The sequence below is a fragment of the Drosophila mauritiana genome, chromosome 2L (assembly GCF_004382145.1).
Source record: "Drosophila mauritiana strain mau12 chromosome 2L, ASM438214v1, whole genome shotgun sequence".
NCBI classification, from domain to species: Eukaryota; Metazoa; Arthropoda; class Insecta; order Diptera; family Drosophilidae; genus Drosophila; species Drosophila mauritiana.
The window spans coordinates 16,031,767-16,050,056 of record NC_046667.1 but is presented as its reverse complement, the minus strand read 5'-3'; the positions used below and the strand labels follow the sequence as shown (position 1 = coordinate 16,050,056).

The 18,290-nt window shown below is 41.0% G+C and overlaps 4 protein-coding genes across 4 annotated transcripts in view; 1 reads left to right on the top strand and 3 right to left on the bottom strand.

The window, feature by feature from the left end:
• Positions 1–10,138: 10,138 nt before the first annotated feature.
• On the bottom strand, positions 10,139–12,208 carry LOC117150258. Its single transcript, XM_033317057.1, has 2 exons — positions 11,449–12,208; positions 10,139–10,415 (listed from the first exon to the last, which is right to left on the bottom strand). The coding sequence occupies exons 1-2, from the start codon at positions 11,859–11,861 to the stop codon at positions 10,298–10,300; spliced, it is 531 nt and encodes a 176-aa protein (XP_033172948.1). The 5' UTR covers positions 11,862–12,208; the 3' UTR covers positions 10,139–10,297.
• A 107-nt stretch (positions 12,209–12,315) lies between these two features.
• On the bottom strand, positions 12,316–14,279 carry LOC117150257 (chitinase-like protein Idgf3). Its single transcript, XM_033317056.1, has 3 exons — positions 14,047–14,279; positions 13,433–13,984; positions 12,316–13,168 (listed from the first exon to the last, which is right to left on the bottom strand). The coding sequence occupies exons 1-3, from the start codon at positions 14,162–14,164 to the stop codon at positions 12,513–12,515; spliced, it is 1,326 nt and encodes a 441-aa protein (XP_033172947.1). The 5' UTR covers positions 14,165–14,279; the 3' UTR covers positions 12,316–12,512.
• Positions 14,280–14,914: 635 nt separating this feature from the next.
• On the bottom strand, positions 14,915–18,186 carry LOC117135670 (chitinase-like protein Idgf2). The gene is made up of 3 exons (XM_033296069.1): positions 18,011–18,186; positions 15,686–16,243; positions 14,915–15,629 (listed from the first exon to the last, which is right to left on the bottom strand). Exons 1-3 carry the CDS (start codon positions 18,117–18,119, stop codon positions 14,974–14,976), a joined length of 1,323 nt encoding a protein of 440 aa, XP_033151960.1. The 5' UTR covers positions 18,120–18,186; the 3' UTR covers positions 14,915–14,973.
• LOC117135661 overlaps positions 17,017–18,290 on the top strand; it is a 48,537-nt gene continuing 47,263 nt past the window's right edge. The window contains exon 1 of the mRNA XM_033296056.1: positions 17,017–17,169. The gene's annotated coding sequence lies outside the window, so the exon portion shown is untranslated. The remainder of the gene's footprint in view (positions 17,170–18,290) is intronic.

Genomic DNA, 18,290 nt, shown 5'->3' with positions numbered 1-18,290 from the left:
GGGCAGGTCGCTTAATTCTCGTTAATTTCTCACTGGCAACGTGCAGCGTTTAGCTGATTGCGGGTTTCCCATTCGGATCGCTGCTCCTTTGCCCCTTCTCAGTTGGCCACTAAATTGTGGCAATCATATTTTGCGTTAAATGCATTCATTTTATGTTTTATTGAAGGGTCCTCGCCCCATACATAACTGTTATTTCGGCAGTTTGCTGGAACTGGTTGACAATAAATCAGATTTATTGGCTGGGCGTCTTTTCGACCAGTTTTAACTGGGCTAATCATGGGAACGCTGGGGGAAATCGCACATAAGGCCACTTCTAATAAGGCGAAGGTAGAAAAGCATTATCAATATCTTAAGCAATGTATATAATTTAATTTAATTACTTGGAATCATTTTAGACTCAAGATTGCCTCTATCAGAATCTAATTTACTAATCCCTTTCTTAAGAACCTTACACATGACCGCTCGGTCATAGATCATCTTTGCAACATCTAACAGCTCTTTCATTGTAACTGTTGTCAGGCCTCATAGATCATGATTCTCCTCCCGTAGAGGATCGTGGATCGTGTATGCTGTTGACAAGCAACTGTCACCACCAGCGGCCCAGGCGCCATATTGTTGGAGCTCCACTTCGACTTCCACCTTTACCGCCGCCTGCATCCCGCGACTTCGAATCCATCCTTTTACCCTGGGCACAAAACAGCGGCCCCCAACTGCCTGGCAGCCAATTTCCACACACAAATAAGCCGCCAATTTGGCCCCCTCTATAGGGTAGTTAGTCCCTAGACCAGACGGCCGAAACAAGGCAAGCGAAACCCGCCAGACACTACGTCAACTCCACAGACACGTGAGCACGGTCACTGTGGAAAACTACCTCAAAACTGCACAAAAACATTTTTTTTTATGATATATTACAATGTTGTATATTTTCTGCAATTTATTATTATTTGTGCAATGTAAAAGTGTTTCTTATAATTGCTTAAAAGTCCGTTAAGGTATATGTTAAACATATATCTAATCCTAAAATGATCATAGCTATTTTAATTAAACATATGTTTATCGAATCTAATAATGATCATAACTATTTTAATTATTCTTATATTTGAAAAACGGATTTCGAAAAAGTGTTTATTTTTATTGGAGCTTAGCAAATGAAATTCGTTGCAGGCTAGTTTGTGGATTACATAAAAACGTATCTACTAGGAATATGTGTTAAGTTAAATAGAAAACGGCACATTTGGTAAATCGCACACTATTTGACCAATAAATAGTGGTTAAGCCCACTGTGCTGGGCTGAATATAAAACTAGGCTTCCCTTGGTTGCATCTTCCTCCGATGAGTCGCTGGTTATAAATCAGTTTGCGCGGCTTTTAATAAATTGTAATTGAGTCGCGAGTCGCGTCTGCAGCTCATAGATACATTTGTATCTGCTGCTTAGGTGCTTAGTTCGCTGTGGCTTGTATCTTAAGCTTTTGGCTGCGATTGCGATCGCGTGTGGGAATGCAAAGGCGAATCTCGGGCTTCGAAAGCGGCCCATACGATCCCATTCGAGGCGATCCTTATAAAGCAGGCTGCTGCTGCAAAGTTAACCCCTTGGTTGTTGTTGTTGCTGTTGCATGTTGTATACATGGCACTTTGCCGGCTGTCGCCACTTCGGTTGTTTGGTTGTTCGGCTGTTTGGTTGTTTGGCTGTTCAGAACCCCTGCCCTTTTTGCCCCGCCAGCATCATGCTCGAAAATCACGTAATGAAAAATGTTTTGTGCGCAATTTTTCTTTTCATTTGTATCGTGCCTCTCCAGCTTGCGAAAAGAAGCTGAAAAAAAATATAATGTTTTGTTTCGCTGTTTGTGTGTGTCGAGCAGCAATAAAACCCATTGAACACGAGTTGCTTTCGAGGCAACATGAACAATTAATGCAACATATGTTAGCGGGCCGCAGAAACCGCAGAGCGAGATCTGCAGCGAGATGATCCTTTATGCATTTAATGGCCGGCCAAACAAATCGAATTAGTTGCCAACGCTCGAGGCTGGCAACACGCGAGCGGAACTAGCCAAATAGAACTTTGGCTTTTGATTCAGAGTAAATATTTGAGGGCTTAGCCAGAACTGCTAGTACTCTTTTACTCTATTCTTGAAAAAGATAAATTTTAAAAATTATTTCAGACTGATAAGTTGGTTTAGCTTTTTTCGATATATGTTTATGGAGTTCCATACAAAATAAGACTTAGCTAATTAAATGTAAAATAATAGATTCAGAGATACTAATCAGAACCATCTCAACATATCCAACAAAAGTCTGATTATTTCTCTCTACTTAGTAATAATTTCACAAGGCTTTCTGGCAGTAGGGTATTTAAAATTAATTTCATAACAAAGATTACGGGTTACACCCCCAAAACCAAAACCAACTTCCCTTTTCCCCTTTAAGCTTCCGTATCCACCTCTAATAGTTACAACTAGACTTTTTCTAATTGAAACTTTTTTGTTTTGCAATCGAGGAGCCGCAAATAGTTCGATCGATTGCCAAGATACGAATTAACCCAACAGATACGCAGCTGCAATCACACCGATTGCCAATGCATATGAAAAATTGTACTTTTAATTGTATCTTCAGCCCCCAAACCTGGCCGATTCTATGGTCCATACATAGGCTGTAGACCAGTCTCCCAGGCAACCAGCTCCTCATCGCTTCTTTAATTGCTTCGCTGCGGAGGAGAGCTCGTATTTGTTTTAAGACTTTTGGGCGGGCAATTTATGGCTTATCATTTTTTGTGCCTTTAATTCTGTTTTCCTTTTCTCAGGTGGGTGTGATGAGGGCGGCGGAGGATGGACTCCAATTGGGATGGGGATTTCTGGTGAGCAGGTGTATTTCTTGGGTTATGGGTCAGCAGGAATGGCCAACGGCAATGCTTAAAGATGCGTCAGATTCTTTGTGAGATAAAGCAGTTGGTTAAATTGGGAACAATATTTGAAATTATATCCCTAAATATCAAAAATCAAGTAGTCCGAAATTATCATTGTATTCCAGTAGGGATTTACAATAGATCTGGGATTTTCTCAACGACATCCATCCATGTAATCCCCTGTTTATAGGGATGCCCCCCCAAAACAGCACGATATCGACAGGTGCTCCTGTTGCCTTTAATCTACCTTCATACAAGCGTCTTGCGAATTCTTTGTCAATTCGAATGCAATTTTAACAGAAAAAAACGAGAACAGAGGAAACCCGCAGAAGCCGCAACCAAAATCCGCTGGGTACAAACAAAAAAGATGGTTCTTTGTTACTTAAGAGCGGAAAAGAATGGGCAGCAGGGGCAACATGGAAAAATTATTTCATAAATCCCTGAGTGGCTCTCCGTCGATTCTAATGCACTCAGGCAAGAAACGAGGGGAGTTCTTGCCACTGCCTTTGTGTATTATTGAAGGGATAACTACTTATAAATGTGGCAACAACATGCAACTATCTTTCGAAGGAAAAAAGATTAGCGAAAGGCTTACATAACATACATACGTGTGGATGCGGTTTGATTTTTTTTCTCGCTGGCAGCTGACACAGATATAGATACTTTGGCCACTATCCACGGAATGATTACAACAACCGCTCTAAGATTCGTTTTCGGCTGAAGGAGCGCCAGCATGCCGGCTGACAATTCAAGTGGAATTTTTTTTATTTTTATATTTCTTTTCAGATTTCTTCGTTGTTTTTTGTCGTAGTGGTAGTAGTATAGTAGTTGGCGAGCGGTTATCCGATATTATTTCGCTAATTCGATACTTTTATTTCGAGCAAACGGGTACCTACCCTCCCTCCATCGTTCCTTTGCATAATTTTTCATAATTTTTCTTATTATGATAATTTTGTTGGCGAAAAAAATATAATATACATTTTATGTGAATGCAATCTGATCCGTTATTTATGTGCCACAAAATATAGTATGGTCTGCGGGTCTGCCGTTCCCTGTACCGAATATAAACCGTTATGTGGGCGCAGACCACACATTATGTTAATCATAATTTCACTGCACTGCCTGGCATCGTCTTTTTTTTATCATCTTTATTTTTCATTGCCTTTTATTTTTGTGATTTACAGTTTCTGGGGTCGCAGACAGGTGACAACAGCTGTTAGTGGGCCACAGTTGGTTGGCCGATTAAATTTAAGTTTGGAATCGGGAATACACGTTTATTAAAGGATCTTGACAATCAGTTTTAAGACCAGTAAGATTTTTATTTATTTTTTAGATCATTTATTATTGTACCACTTTATAAGCTATTTTTAAGACTACCCACCTCTATCTGCCCGCATGTTGGAAAACTCCAAGATTTGCATCCGCTAAACTCAGACTTTCGATTTGTTCCCAGCCTCTTCCGGCTCAAGAAAACGAACCGCAACTTGTGCACGTTTCCCTGGCATTCTTACTCCTCCTTCCACTCTGCACTCCCTGCCACCGATTGTTCCTTGTTTAATTTCGCAGGAGCACAATATCCATATCCTTCCTGCTTAGCCGCTGGCTTGTGGGCGGAATATGGGAGCTGGTATGGTGGCGGGCCCCGAGGATTTCTTGCCCGAGAAAAGAAATTGTAAATTTTCGTAAAGGAAGTATGAATTACGGGCACTTTTTCTGCCTTTTGTTGGAGAAGGTCCTTCCCCCACAGCTCCTTGCCGTTCTTGTGTTCTGCCATATCAAGCAATGTCTATAACTAGATATGTGGCAAGTGTGAGAGTGTGTATTGTATATGGCTTTCACTTGCTGAACTCTTATAGGTGGGAATAAAGTCCTTGTTTGCCGGGAATACAGGGTGTCAGGCGCATTAAATCTCTTCGAAAACATTCGATAGAGCTTAAGATCTATATTTAGTATTAGTATTGGTCAAGGGACTTTTCCAAATACGTGCCATTGTTTTTTGAAGTTTTTTAACCTGTTTTAAGTGAACCTGTCTGTTAAAAGACTGTGTAATTCATTTAAACTTAATTATAAGTTAATAGTTAACATAATTCTAAGCTATATATACTCCCCTTTTCACATTTCTTTAGAAGCAAAAATAGTGTTTAAGGTATCCATAAAATTTTACAAATTTTCAAGATGTCCTTTTGGGATCCTGTAACTTCATACACGTTCAAACATCTTATGCTCTTGCACACCCATTGTCGAGCAGCAGTTAGTTAGTTTTTGTTTGAGTAAAATCAACGCCATATTGTAGACATTGTTAAGGTTTCTGAAAATTTTATAATTAATTTTCTGGTTAACATGTTTTTCATATGTGTAAATATGCGCACAATTCATACAATACCAGGGGGGTAAGGCCCCTTGGTTGGTTGCTGGGTAAAGTTCAGGAAGTGTGTTTACAAAGAAAATCCTTTTGTACAAGTATCAGATTCCTGTGCTGATTAAAGAAGCACCCAACAAAGGGTTTGGATTGGGCGGGCTAGAACATCTTCCCATGCGAAGAATATTTATTAAAAATTTCAACATTATAAATGATTTGCCACATGCTACTCATTGCCACGCTCATATCCTGTTTTAGTTCGTTGCTGCTTTCTTGTGGCGCCATGACTTTACAAGATCCCGAGACTCATTGCTATATTAACCATTAAGGCATTTTAAATCCAGACGCCGTTGCTCCCCCCGCTTTTAAGTTTTCAACGTCATTTACTTCGTTTCAATTCAATTTGAAATTCAAACTCTTTTTGGCGGCTGCCGCTGCTTCTGCCGTTGATGTTCCCGACTTGGGATTTATAAACTGAGTGAGTGACATGACCATGACGATATAGTAGTAGGTAGCTAAACTGCTGAATCACCGATTCGACGGACTGCCAAATGGCATTATTGTGAATATCTGGAAGATGTTTTTCTGTTTTCGGTTTTCTGGTTTTTCTCTTTTTTATCCATTGTGCGCGCGTTCAACTCTTCGATTCTTTTCCTTTTCCTCCAGCAGTTGTCCTTTTACTTTTTCTAGCCGTCATCCATTCATGTGATCCATCTTAATTCTTTCGGCATTCGTCATAGGTTTTTCTCCTTCTCCTTCTCCTTATTGTATTTTTTTTTGAAAATCCATTGCGCCAGTTCCACACTTGGCTCTGCATTTTAATTTGTCAGCGATTTTCTTTTCAATTTTATTTTCATCAACCAAAACACGGATATTGCATAGTATTGGGCGTCCTGCCAGCTTCTGATCGATGACGTTTTTATTTGCCATATGCGCGTGAGAGTGTGTGCGTGATGGATGGCTTTCGAGGGGGCGGGGGATGCAGGGACTTTGAGCCAGAATTAAATTTAAATTGAAAGTGCTACGGCTTAGTGATGGCCAATAAAAAATATGTCAAAGTGTCGGGCTTAAAGGAATTCAATGAGTTCATTTTAGATGTTTTTATTGAAGTCAAACTTAATTTATTCAGCTTATAGATTATATATAGATATAGTTTATAAGGATAAAGTAAAAGTCGAGTGCCACGACTATCAGATACCCACTGTTGTTGATCCGTGCAGGATTCAAACTGTTTTCTTGTGTATATCATATATTCCTGTGTGTTTTTTATGCCCTAGATCATTTGGTTTTTAATAAAGGATATACATATTAAGTTTCTCTTGTTTTTCAAGGAAGCTGTGCATCGAAGTTCCGAAACTCGATTTCGATTTCGTTTGGCTGAGACAAGACGAACTTGCAACTGGGCTGCGTGTCAATATATCACGATTATGTCAGTCGCTTGTGTTTGTTACCCAGCAGGCGGTCACTTCTTATCCATTGTGGAGTATAAAGAGGGGTATCCAGTTGGGGAACTGGGGATTTGCGTGCGCACGCGTACAGCGCCAAAACGAATTAAATGTGATGCACCGGCAAATGATAATTCAATTTTTTTTTGCCTGAGAATCTGTAGATTCAATTTGTCCAACTGTTTTGGCCCACAAAGCAACAACGCACACGCTCTTCAATTTGGCAAGTTGGCAGTTCGATTTGCGACTAAATGAGGAATCTCTTCTGGACACGCAAGCCGAGAATAAATGTGGGGAATAAGCCCCCTGTCCCTGCAACTGAAACTGATGATGTCAAAGTGTTGCAGTTGCTGTTGATTTTGATTTTTTGGCAAATCATTGGCGTAATCTTTCAGCTGCTGTCAGTTGGAAAACCGATTGAATGAATCAAGGCTAAACACACATACATTGCCCAATTGTTAAGCAATTTATGCAAACAGCATTTCCCCTTTTTCCCATTTCCCATACGATTTACCATTCTTTCGACGTTTTCGCCTGTCAAATTTGCCAAATCACGATGACGTATCGCTAGACCACGTTTGACATTAACGTTTTTTGCTATCAGCCAAAAAAAGGGTTGCATACTAATTTTCGGAATGGAAAATAGGGGTATGGACTGGTCCATTTTCTTTTTGCTGCCTTGCGAGGGGAGAGATAAGAATGCGTTCGCACTGATTGAGTTATGAAGTTGATGGGAAATGATTTTATTATGTATCGGAAGCTCTACAGTTTGGAGTAAATTTGTGACGTTCAAAGGAATGTAATTTTTTCAAACCAAGAAATAAATGTCTTTTGGTTTTTTGCAGTAATTGGCTAAGCAGTTACTTAAGGCCTAATTTATAGAGCTCTTTAACGCATTTGATAATCAAAATTAGGTAAAGAGCTCTCTTTCGAGCTTAGGCCATTTGTAGATCAAATAAACCAATTCTCCCCAAAGCGAATTCCCTTCCATTTCGACTTTGTTTACAAGCTAAATGAGGAATTGCCTTTTTAGGAGGGGGGAACGGGGCGATATTTAACGATTGCCCGCTTAGTGTTTATTTGTGCATCTAAACATTTTTAATGGCAAATCGCACGATCCAGCCGAGAACAGTGCCAGTTGGCCCCTAGAAAGTCCAAATCGAAATCCCACCCAGCGTGGGTGATTTTTGATTTTAATGATACACGGGGCAAGTATTTTTTGAGTTATTGCGCACAGTGCGTAATAAAAATCCTCGGCCCGTGGACTCTCGATGTGTGTGTGCCGTACTGAAGTTTTTATTGTTTCTCCGACGATTTAATTAAATTTCTAAAGCGTGCCGCCAGTCGATGCGATGTTGATGTTGCTGTTGATGCTGTTAGTTGGCCATTTAGTTGCAGCGTTTTATTTGTTTGCTTTAGGCGAGTCGTCATCCCCCGTCGCCCTCTTAGTTCCTTTCGATTCGTAGTCCCCATATTCCAGTTTTCCAGTTTTAGTCGCGATTCAAATGCAATTTCACACGTTTCTTCAGTCGGCGGCTGGCAGGGCATTTTGGCATTTTGGCATTTTAGTGCCGCAATCAAAAGTTTTGCAAATGTTTATGCACATTCTTCGGTGACCACAAGTCTTTGGCAATTTATTTGTTATTTCTGTTGCTGCTGTTGTTTTGTTTAGGTTGTAATACGGTGCGATTTCGATAAACCTTAGAAAGTCTTAGTATTTAAAAGAAGTTGAGCACAATTTGGATAAGCCTTGAGTATTTTAATTTGTTCAATTGGTTTTCAAGAGCTCTATCTATATTGAATATTGCGAAATATTCGCATATAAATGTAACTTTATGATTCTTAAATAGTTAAATTTGTTACCAATTGAATAACAGATTAAAATGTGCCCACTTATAGTATTAACTTATTAACTTAGTTTCGATCGCTCTAAAGCATTTTTTCACATCCCATCGAAAGCCATATAATTCATGGAGCCACACACGTTTCTTCATTAAATTCCACGTGTTTATTTGTTTAAACTAACCTTTTATGAGGCAGTGGCGCTACATCTAGCCGCAGACACACACAACGATGTCTATATACATATATGCATATATGTCGGGGCGTCGGGTTATCACATCGGTCTATATAGAGAGTCGCCTCTGCTGCTGACAGCTAATTGAATTTAATTGGTGCGAACAGAAAATTACACAAAATATAAACAAATCTTTCATGTTTTAGTTGTTGTCGTTGTTTTTTGTGTAGCATAATTTTATGAGTTGTTTATTTCGTTAAACAAGAATAACCTTAACTTGTTATGGCACATTTTTATTGTCGCTTGTTTATGAATAAAAACAAAGGCAAAACAGTAAGGAGCGCAGAATGGAGCCAAAGCCGGAGCCTTTATTTTGGCATTCAAAATAATTGTGGTCAGACGAATTCACGATCTGGGCGTTAAAAATCTATAAACGTATCTCCGCTCTGCACGATGCTGACAGTATGCCCTATAAGTAAGTATATCTACAAAGTCAACAGGATAATTAAAATGTGTGGTATTATCTATTGGTTAGCTTTACTTAAGGGTTCAATAAATTACTAAATGTGTTATGTCTGTAGTCCTGATTACTTCTAAAACGTGGTTATGTGCTGTTTATTATGAATCTGGTTCGAATTTGTTTATGATCAAATGCAGAGCATTCAAAGTGCTTTATTTTTAAGTGGTATTATGTTACCAACTTCTCCCACAAGTTGGACTCGATGTTGTGGCGCCACTTGGCCATGGTCGAAGTCAGTGATCGTCATCTGTAAATCATTTTGTGTGACAACCCGCTGACAATTGATGGAGAACGATCTCCGGGAGGAGCTACAGCAGGAGAAGACAGCTCAATCGGAATGGCCTGGTGGCTGAAGTTCTCAAGTTCTCAGTTCTCAGGTTCTCTAACGAAGTCCCTTAACGACGACGACTGCCTTGTACGAACTCAGATATACGAACATAAAGTCGCGTGGCTTATTTAAAATTAACAAAGCAATAAAAATGCAAACTCAAGGCAAGCAGAGGGCGATAACAATGTGGGAGAAAAAGGAGAATGAGACCTGGAAATGGCCTGCAGTAAAACAAGTTCATTGTGGGCATAAGCCAAATTGAGAGGCCGCAGTCTGAGATACTTAGTCATTCTAATACCAAATGTAGCGGAATGCAAAAACTAAAGCAACTTTTCCAAGGAAATCTTTATCGGTACGGTCAGCTTATCATATCGCTGGCTAACAAACCCAAATCCCTGACCAGTCCACATGCAATTCCTTATCGCCATCATCGCCTTTTCGACCCGGCCAAAACAATGCAACGCGCAATCAGCGACACTTCATCGGCTACCAAAAAAAAAAAAGCAAACTGCAAAAGGCGCAGTGGGTATATCGAAACCACAGCAAATAAACAAAAGGACACAGCGCGTAATGAGGGCGAAAATATCTTTATTTAAAGAGCAGCGAGAGACTGGCTTCCTTGGAAGACAACAGAAGTCGCTTCTGACTCCCAGTTGGAATCCCTGGTGCAAGGCAGCATATTTGTCATTCGCAGGGAGCTCCAGGCGGCGATATGGACCGGGGCAATAATCATGAACAGATCTTGTAGACGCCGCCATGGACCAAATGCTCCTTAATTAGATGGAGCGACAAGCCCAAAGAAATCCGGTAGCTGGTCCGCAGCTTTGTCCTCGTCCTCGTCCGCAGCCTAGGAACACGATCAACGATATATGCAAGTAGTTTACACTCAAAAATATAAACAGTAACAATTCAACATATTTTAAATAATATTAAGAACTTTGTTCTAAAGTAGATAAGATTATTTCTATATTTTGAAAGGGTTATGTTTTAAAAAATGCATTATACAGGAATAACCCAGATTTTACCCCAGATTATTGAAAAAAAAAGTTAATTATTTATGGATATTGCATTTTAATAAATGCATAAGATTATAGAATATTCTTATATTTGTTGTAATTATTTTATTAAAGTTTCCTCCCAAGTGCATTGCGATTTTAGTTCTGTTTGGGGATATATTATAGAACGGTGGCCAAGACAATGCCGTGTTTACAACTTGTAAGCTATGCAAGTGGCATGCTCTAGCCCACTCCCTTCCCTGTCACCATCGATCCCATATAGTTAACCAAAATCCATGCCCTTTGGGCCCTTAACTCGCAGTCTGGGAAGCTGCCTCAGACTGGCCAAGTCTCGACTTCTGCCACTAATGGCATATTTTGCATTCCAATAAGGCATTGCGCCAATTGCAAATAATTTCCGAGTGTATAGTCAGCTTAATAAGATCACGATTCCCAGATAAGCCGCCTAGATAGCAACTAGGACTTCCAGCTGGCTCCAAGGGTTTGAATTTGGTTAACAGTGGCTAGAGTAAGTGTGGGAGACCCAGTCACACGGCGTATTCATAAGTTCGAAATTCTCCAGTTGGCCACAGATTATTAGATAAATAGAAGGGGCATTTTTAGATACTTAAGTTCGGGGTTTGTTAATATCTCAAAAATATCTAAAAAAAAATGTGTTAAATTATATATAAATTTTAGCTTTTGTTTGTGAGATTTAATTCAGATTAAGCACATAGAAATCAATAACGTTATATTAAATACTTTTCGATAAAAGTTGCATCCATTAAATCTTTATATAGCGAATAAATTCCTTATTTTCATTATCTTATTCATATTTTCATAACCTTGGCATGGAGAAATTTTAGATATTTTATCTTGACTTACCACACCCAATAGAAGGGTATTCCCAAGTGATTAGGCTCGTCGATTTTGGCCAAGAAACAATAACTTAATTTAGTTGTCTTACATCGTGTTGCTGTCGTCGCCAGTCGAGGCAGTCGGCCCAGACACCCCCGATCCAGGTCCTTGTGGTCACAGTTCACTGTAGTGGCAGCCTTTGCATGGTGGTATGTCAGCAACTCTGTAAACAGGGGACACACGGCCCAAAGGGGGGCAGGTCCAGCCATGGTGGAGTACGCATATGGATCGCGGATCGAGTTTTTCGGAGTCGCGTTTGTAGCGCCAATTACACAAAGCCAAGTTAAGCAGTTCGAACTCAGTGGCGAAATCTGTAAATCTTCGCTGGGGCACAAAAAGCGAGGAAAATCGGCAAAGAAAAAACCACCGCAAAATGCCATTTGACCAAGATGGGTCCGAGATGATAAAGCGACCGATTCGCCCAGACGTGGGCGCCAAACAATTCAATGCAAAAGGGGCAATTAAACGGGAGAGCAGGGTAACGATGCACATATAAAAAAATATGTGCACCCGGGCAGTGTTTGAAAAAAATAATAAATAAATAGCTGCTATCATTTCCATCACTGAGAAACTTCGAAAGGTCATTGTTCAAAGGCATCAATCAGAAAATATTAAATATATTAAATATTTTAAAAACTTTTTCGTTGCCTGTATATGAATGAAGAGGGCAAACATAACTAAAAAATAGTAATAACATTATTCTTATATATAGAATAATATATGGAATAGAGTTACATTCCATTTGGCACTACCTCTTTTCTCTCAGTGCATACCAGTTTCCTTCATCTCCCTTCCCATTTGAGGACCAAGCCCATCGAATTAATTTGCGGTGCATTTTAGTTTACAACTTTGTAATTAATTTGCAAAAAGGGACAGACACAGAAGGAGGCCTTTTAGCCACCGAAAGGGCGACATTTGTTCCCTCCCAGCTCCGCTTCCCCAACTTTTCTTGTGACATTTGCGTGCTGGAGATGTCTTTATGGTCTGGTCTGGAGAAGTTGGCTTAGAGAAGTTGGCTTAGAGAAGTCGGCTTAGAGAAGTCGATACTTGATGGCGCGCAGCATGGGGAAGCGATCGCCTGTGCACTGACCACGGAAATCGTCTTGGGTCAGATCAAACAGAGCCACTCCACCGAGATTCCTTGCCCGGGCGTACATAGCCTTGCTGGAGCCCGAGTCCGGATCATCGTAGCTGATCCACAGTCCATGGTCTCCATTTTCATCTGCGGCACGGAAGGCGTAGCTGCCATAACGTTTGGTGGGATCCACAACCCTTTTCACCGGAGCATTAGGACCTCGGGCATTGGAGTTACTGGGGTTTGGCATCAGTGAGCAGATCTCAGCCCAGTTGAGCAGACCCTCCTGTTTGCTCTGAGGTCCAGCTGGAGCAGGTCCCTGGGTGGAGGAGACCACTGGCATACCAGAGTCTCCCGAATCCTTGCTCATCTTCCACGTCCTCCCATAGGTGGCAATGCCAATGTTTATCTTATTAGCCGGCACTCTTTGAAGCAGCCAGTGTTCCATTTGGAAGTTCAGATTGTAGTGGCCCAAACGATTTTGTCCAACTGCCTCATATGTGGGCGCCGAAAAGTCCGCCTCCTCGGGATTACGCTGCGGGGTCAGGAAGTCAAAAGTTCCCAGGTTGATGAAGTCCAGGCTTGGGGCGATCGACGGGGCATCGTAGTACCCTAGAAAATAAAGAGATGCACTGAATTATTAGTTCCGAAATACATTAACACTTATTATATAATAACTCATTCCCTGATACTTTCTGTCAATCTGCTTCAACAGCTGCTTCTAAAACAATTAACAGTTGTATACCAATTAAACAAAGTTGGTTATATCAGTGGGTTTCATCGATACCCAACGCAAATAAAAAACTTTTCTGACTCATCAAATTACACCAGATCGTCGGAATAAACAAAGTAATTGCCTGTTGTTTGTATACTTACAGCTGGAGTTAACGTTTGGCAAAACGGTGAGACTGAGCAGCAGATCATTTTGTTTCAGAGCGGCACTCAAATCCTTGATCAGGGCAGTCACCTGTCCTTTGTGCGTTTCCGATTCAGTGTCCACAATATAGTCGCCGGTGAAGAACTTCTTGAAACTCTTCCAGGCAGAGCCCACATCCCCATGAACTTTGCGTGGCTTATTTCTGGGTAGCTGGAGAGCCAGGTCCAGACCATCGAAATTATAACGTCTCACCAAATCTCGAGCGGATTCGATGAAGCGCCTGTGGCCCTGTTGTCCCGATTCCAGGAGCTTTATATACTGGTTACCCTCATTGGTATCGGCATCGCCACCAACGCTCAGGAGGAACTTGATGTGGGGATAGCGTTCCTTCATGCTGGTGACCTGGGCCAGATGACGCTGCTCAAGGTCCAAACGCTTATTAATGCTCTGCATTTCAAAGTTATCGGCATTAACACCCGCATAGCCGTAGACCAAATGGGTGCAAAATTGCAGGGCTAGCTCGATGTCGTTAATCGAAAACTGAGCCAGGCCTACAATTGTAGTATTGTATATAACTATAAAAATAATATGTTCCCCATTTGGGAATACTTACCCTGACGCTGAGAGCCCTGCGAGTCATAGAAACAAACCAGATTAGGAGCGGCGCTCACTTTAAATTGAGCCAAAGCCGCCAGACTCAGTGCCAAACTGAGCCAAAGAGAGCCAGTCATCTTTGCAGAGCGATATGTGAACCCAGAGAGCTCTACGAAGTCAAAACAAATACTATATACTTTATATACACTACTTCGCAATGTGGTCCGTCGCCGACGAGATGCGAAACCAAACTGAATTCGAAATGTCACTTAGCACGGGAATTGGAATAAATATGGACAGTGGAGCTTTTCAGTGGAATCACCTCCGCGCGTTTCCCCGTAGTGAATCGAAAACCCCTGACGAACAATAGCAAACGCAGTTCGTGGGTATCATTATCAACTAAATTCAACGAAATTGTTTGTCTCAAGTGCCAGCTGACATCGGGTTCAATGAGATCACCTCTCCCAGCTCGGTAATTTACACAAAAAAAAAAGGACAGATTATATGTACGTCTTTCTCCAGATTATGTCCAACGACTCATAGTTTAAATAGGCTAATTCCACGGGCAGTGATAAGTCTGCACTTTATGAGGTGTTGACGAATTAGCAAGGTCGCTACTGTTCGTTACTCATGCCCAAAAATGTGTAAATATTTAGCTTTTAAATGCTTAAGGGATTGCGGAGGAGTTTACTATGCACATAAGCAGATTTATAATTATATGTTTTCAAGGTTTCCAATGAAAAGGGGTACATAGCGAATAAGTGCCAGATAAATAAAACGTATATACAAGCTCCTAAAAATTTGATTTGAATAAGAATAATATAATTTAAGCAGAGCTTAAACTTCTATAGAGATAACAGCCCTTGGTATTTCGCATAACAAATGTCTTAGGTTTTATATATAATGAATAATTGTTTATTTAAAGTATTAAATGTCGTGTTTCGTTTTATAGACGATATTTGATGGCTCGCAGGATGGGATACTTATCGCCTGAGCACTGTCCACGGAAATCATCGTAGCTCAGATCGAACAGCGCCACGCCCCCTAGGTTCTTGACACGGGCGTAGGCTGCCTTATTGGAGGCGGAGTCGGGATCATCGTAGCTCACCCAAATGCCCTCGGTTATCTGACCATCCACTGGGCGATAAGCTATGCCCCCGAATCTCTTGGTGGGATCAGAAACTCTTCGCAGTGGCGATTCGTTGCCCTTGAGGAATTGATTTTGGGGATTGGACAACTTTCCGCAGATTTCAGCATAGCTGAGTAATCCGGGCTTCTGGGACTGGAAGCCCTCGGGAGCTGGTCCACTTGTCTCCGGCACCACAGGAACTCCTTCGAGACCCGAGTCCTTGGTAAGTTTCCAGGCATTACCATAGGTGGCAACTCCCAAATTGATCTTATTGGATGGGAATCCCTGAGATAGCCAGTACTCCACCTGGAAATCAGCGTTAAGGTGAGCCAACCGATCCTTAGATCCATCGGGATGGTAGATGGGAGCGCTGTAGTCCGCCTCCTCGGGATTACGAGCTGGTGTCAGGAAATCGAAGGTAGCCAGGTTCACAAAGTCCACCAGGCCATTCAGAGCGGGAATATCAAAGTACCCTAAAGTCATAATTAAACTAAAGTATAATTACATAAGATTATTTTGAAATACCTACAAGTTGAGTTAACATTGGGCAGCACAGTCAGACTGAGCAAGAAACCATCAGCTCTTAGGGAGTCCTTTACATCCCTTACCAAGGCGGTAAACTGTTCCTTATGAAGGGCTGCGTGTGGATCCACTATGAAATCGCCGGTGAACAGCTTCTTAATGCTCTTCCATGCCAGTCCCAGATCACCGTGAACCTTCCTGGGCTTATTCTTGGGGAACTGATAGGCCAGATCCAAGCCATCAAAGCCGTAGGTCTTAACCAAGTCATAGGCCGATCGGATGAATCCAATTTGACGAACCTTCTCGCCCTCCAGCAGATCGATATACTTGTTGGGATGATCAGGGTCGATGTCATGATCGCCGCCCACACTCAACAAAACCTTCAGGTGGGGATACTTCCTCTTGAGGGAGGTCACCTCGGAGAACTGATGCTTGTAGATGTCCAGGTTCTCGTTCATACTGTACGCCTGTAGGTTTTCACCTCGTAGTCCAGCATAGCCGTAGACCAAGTGGCTGCAGAATTGCAAGGCGATCTCCAGATCGGGATTCAGCAGCTTGCCCAGACCTGTAAAACACACAGTTTAAATCCATAAGATGGCATATTTAGTATGCACGAAAAGTACAACGAGCTGCACTCGAATGACAAATAATCCCAGAGACTCGAAGTGGTCATTGCTGTGGGACACTATCTGCGCACACTGATCTGACACCCAACACTCTCGCTCTCGTTGGAAACTAACGGAGAGCGGAGATCGGTGGATCCCCCCTGACCAGCACTCCCTTCTCGGATGCTGATCCATTGTCTCGTCGACTTCAGTGGCTTAATTGAACGCCAACAGTGTGAGCCCAGCGAGCGGTTTATTATTGTTCGACTCGGGTGCGGAGCACAGTGGGTCGAGTATAGTTATTTGCATATATATAAAAATATTTAATTATACGTTATGTGAAAACAGAATTTCCAAATGAACTTTTGGGTTTGGAAATGACATTTTCTTATGTATAATAATTTATACTCAAAAAGCCTTTAGAACGTAGTTTTTGGTATTTTTGAACAACACATTTTTAATTGAATTAGAAAATGATATTTTCTGGACATATATTTGAGCTGTTGAAAAATCAACTGCAGTCTTCTTAACTTCTACCTTTTTTAAACATTTTTACAAATTTAAATTTGAGACTTAAATATTTATTTACTTATCGAATGCATCTATTGTAGGATTTAATTCTTAGCTCACTTTTCCCCTATCCTAAGGACACTGTGCAGCGCTGCTGAGTCACTTGGTGCTCTGCTTGCCACTTGCTCGGATCGCTGGTGCCAAGTCAGCGTCCGCTGGCGGGGCAGTTGTCGTGCTGGACTCGCTGTGTGTTGAACGCTCTGGTTTTCATTTCGAATGCGTGGGATCGGCTCAATAATATAGACTTCACTCGCCCAATACCAAAATAATCAACTAATTGCCATATTTTGAGAATTCAGTCCATTACTTTTGTTTGGTAAGTTACACCCGCCCAAATTAGCTTGTTAATCCGATCAAAACTGCTGCTTTTTATCGCTTTGCGAGCCAAACTCTGCGGGAGAGCCAGTCTCTGTGTTTTATTTTGAAAAAGAAATAAACTGGCCGGATAAGCCACTGACCTCTATAAAACTAGCTTTGGCTCTCTTTATCTCTCTGTTTCGTTCGCCAAGCGATAAGCACTGCAAGTTGAATTGAATTAAATCTGAGTTTTGTTTTGAATCAGAAATGGTTATGTAACTCGATTAGCATGCTTTTGTTTTCATTCGTCTGTAAATTTGGCACACGCTACTCAAAAGATAGGCGTATTTTGGTAGGCTTTTTGGATATAACTTTAAAATCAAATTTTTATATTTCCACGTTTTTATAGGTCAGCTTTGAATAAATTATTAATATTTTCAATTTTTCTTAATTCCTCTTATTTTTTTATTTTCCAAATGTGTCGTTCAGTTCAAACGTGACTTAGTTGGTAAATAAGGTTTTACCAGAATTACTGTTCATTAAAGCTTTTCAAAGTGCATTTTAAATGACAATCAAGTGTATATATTCATAAAATCTAAGCCGATCAGTTTTCATTCATTAAAAAATTTTAAAACAGGTAGTAAACAATATTTTAGTTTGTAATACCTATAATACTCTAGTGCTAAATGTAACCTGTTTGAACAACCAAGTTGTAACATTTTCTGTGTGTGATTGCTATATAGAACATTTTACAACAAGTTGAACAATCGAAACCTCATTGATCTGTGATCTTAGTTTTCTGATCTATATTATTTGTTTGTCATATTCACGTTCTGGAGTATTCCGACCCCCTCACTCACCTTCCCTGGTGTAACTCGAAGAGTCATAGTAGCAGACTAAGTTGGAGGCAGCTTCTGTACTTGCCGCAAAGAGGCACGCGACAAACGTAAACCAGATCCACGCCTTCATGATGCCAGGGATATATCTCTATAGGCACGACCGCAGAGCAGATCAAATGAAATCGAACTGAGACTAGAATCGAAATGGAAAACGAAACCGAAACCAAAACCCCAGCCCCAAGCCGACGACAAAAAGCTTGAGCGGAGCTTTAAGCCGATCTGAAACCGAGCTCATTTCATT

What these genes read in the sequence shown, in the direction of transcription:
- LOC117135670 (XM_033296069.1), bottom strand. Translation starts at nt 18,119, where the DNA reads ATGAAGGCGTGGATCTGGTTTACGTTTGTCGCGTGCCTCTTTGCGGCA. An exon ending in TTCGAGTTACACCAGGGAAG is followed by an intron (nt 16,244 to 18,010) that starts GTGAGTGAGGGG and finishes TGTGTTTTACAG; the next exon opens with GTCTGGGCAAGCTGCTGAAT. An exon ending in GCCCAATGTTAACTCAACTT is followed by an intron (nt 15,630 to 15,685) that starts GTAGGTATTTCA and finishes TTATGACTTTAG; the next exon opens with GGTACTTTGATATTCCCGCT.
- LOC117150258 (XM_033317057.1), bottom strand. Translation starts at nt 11,861, where the DNA reads ATGGCATTTTGCGGTGGTTTTTTCTTTGCCGATTTTCCTCGCTTTTTG. An exon ending in ATACCCTTCTATTGGGTGTG is followed by an intron (nt 10,416 to 11,448) that starts GTAAGTCAAGAT and finishes TCGTGTTCCTAG; the next exon opens with GCTGCGGACGAGGACGAGGA.
- LOC117150257 (XM_033317056.1), bottom strand. Translation starts at nt 14,164, where the DNA reads ATGACTGGCTCTCTTTGGCTCAGTTTGGCACTGAGTCTGGCGGCTTTG. An exon ending in GCAGGGCTCTCAGCGTCAGG is followed by an intron (nt 13,985 to 14,046) that starts GTAAGTATTCCC and finishes CTACAATTGTAG; the next exon opens with GCCTGGCTCAGTTTTCGATT. An exon ending in GCCAAACGTTAACTCCAGCT is followed by an intron (nt 13,169 to 13,432) that starts GTAAGTATACAA and finishes TTTATTTTCTAG; the next exon opens with GGTACTACGATGCCCCGTCG.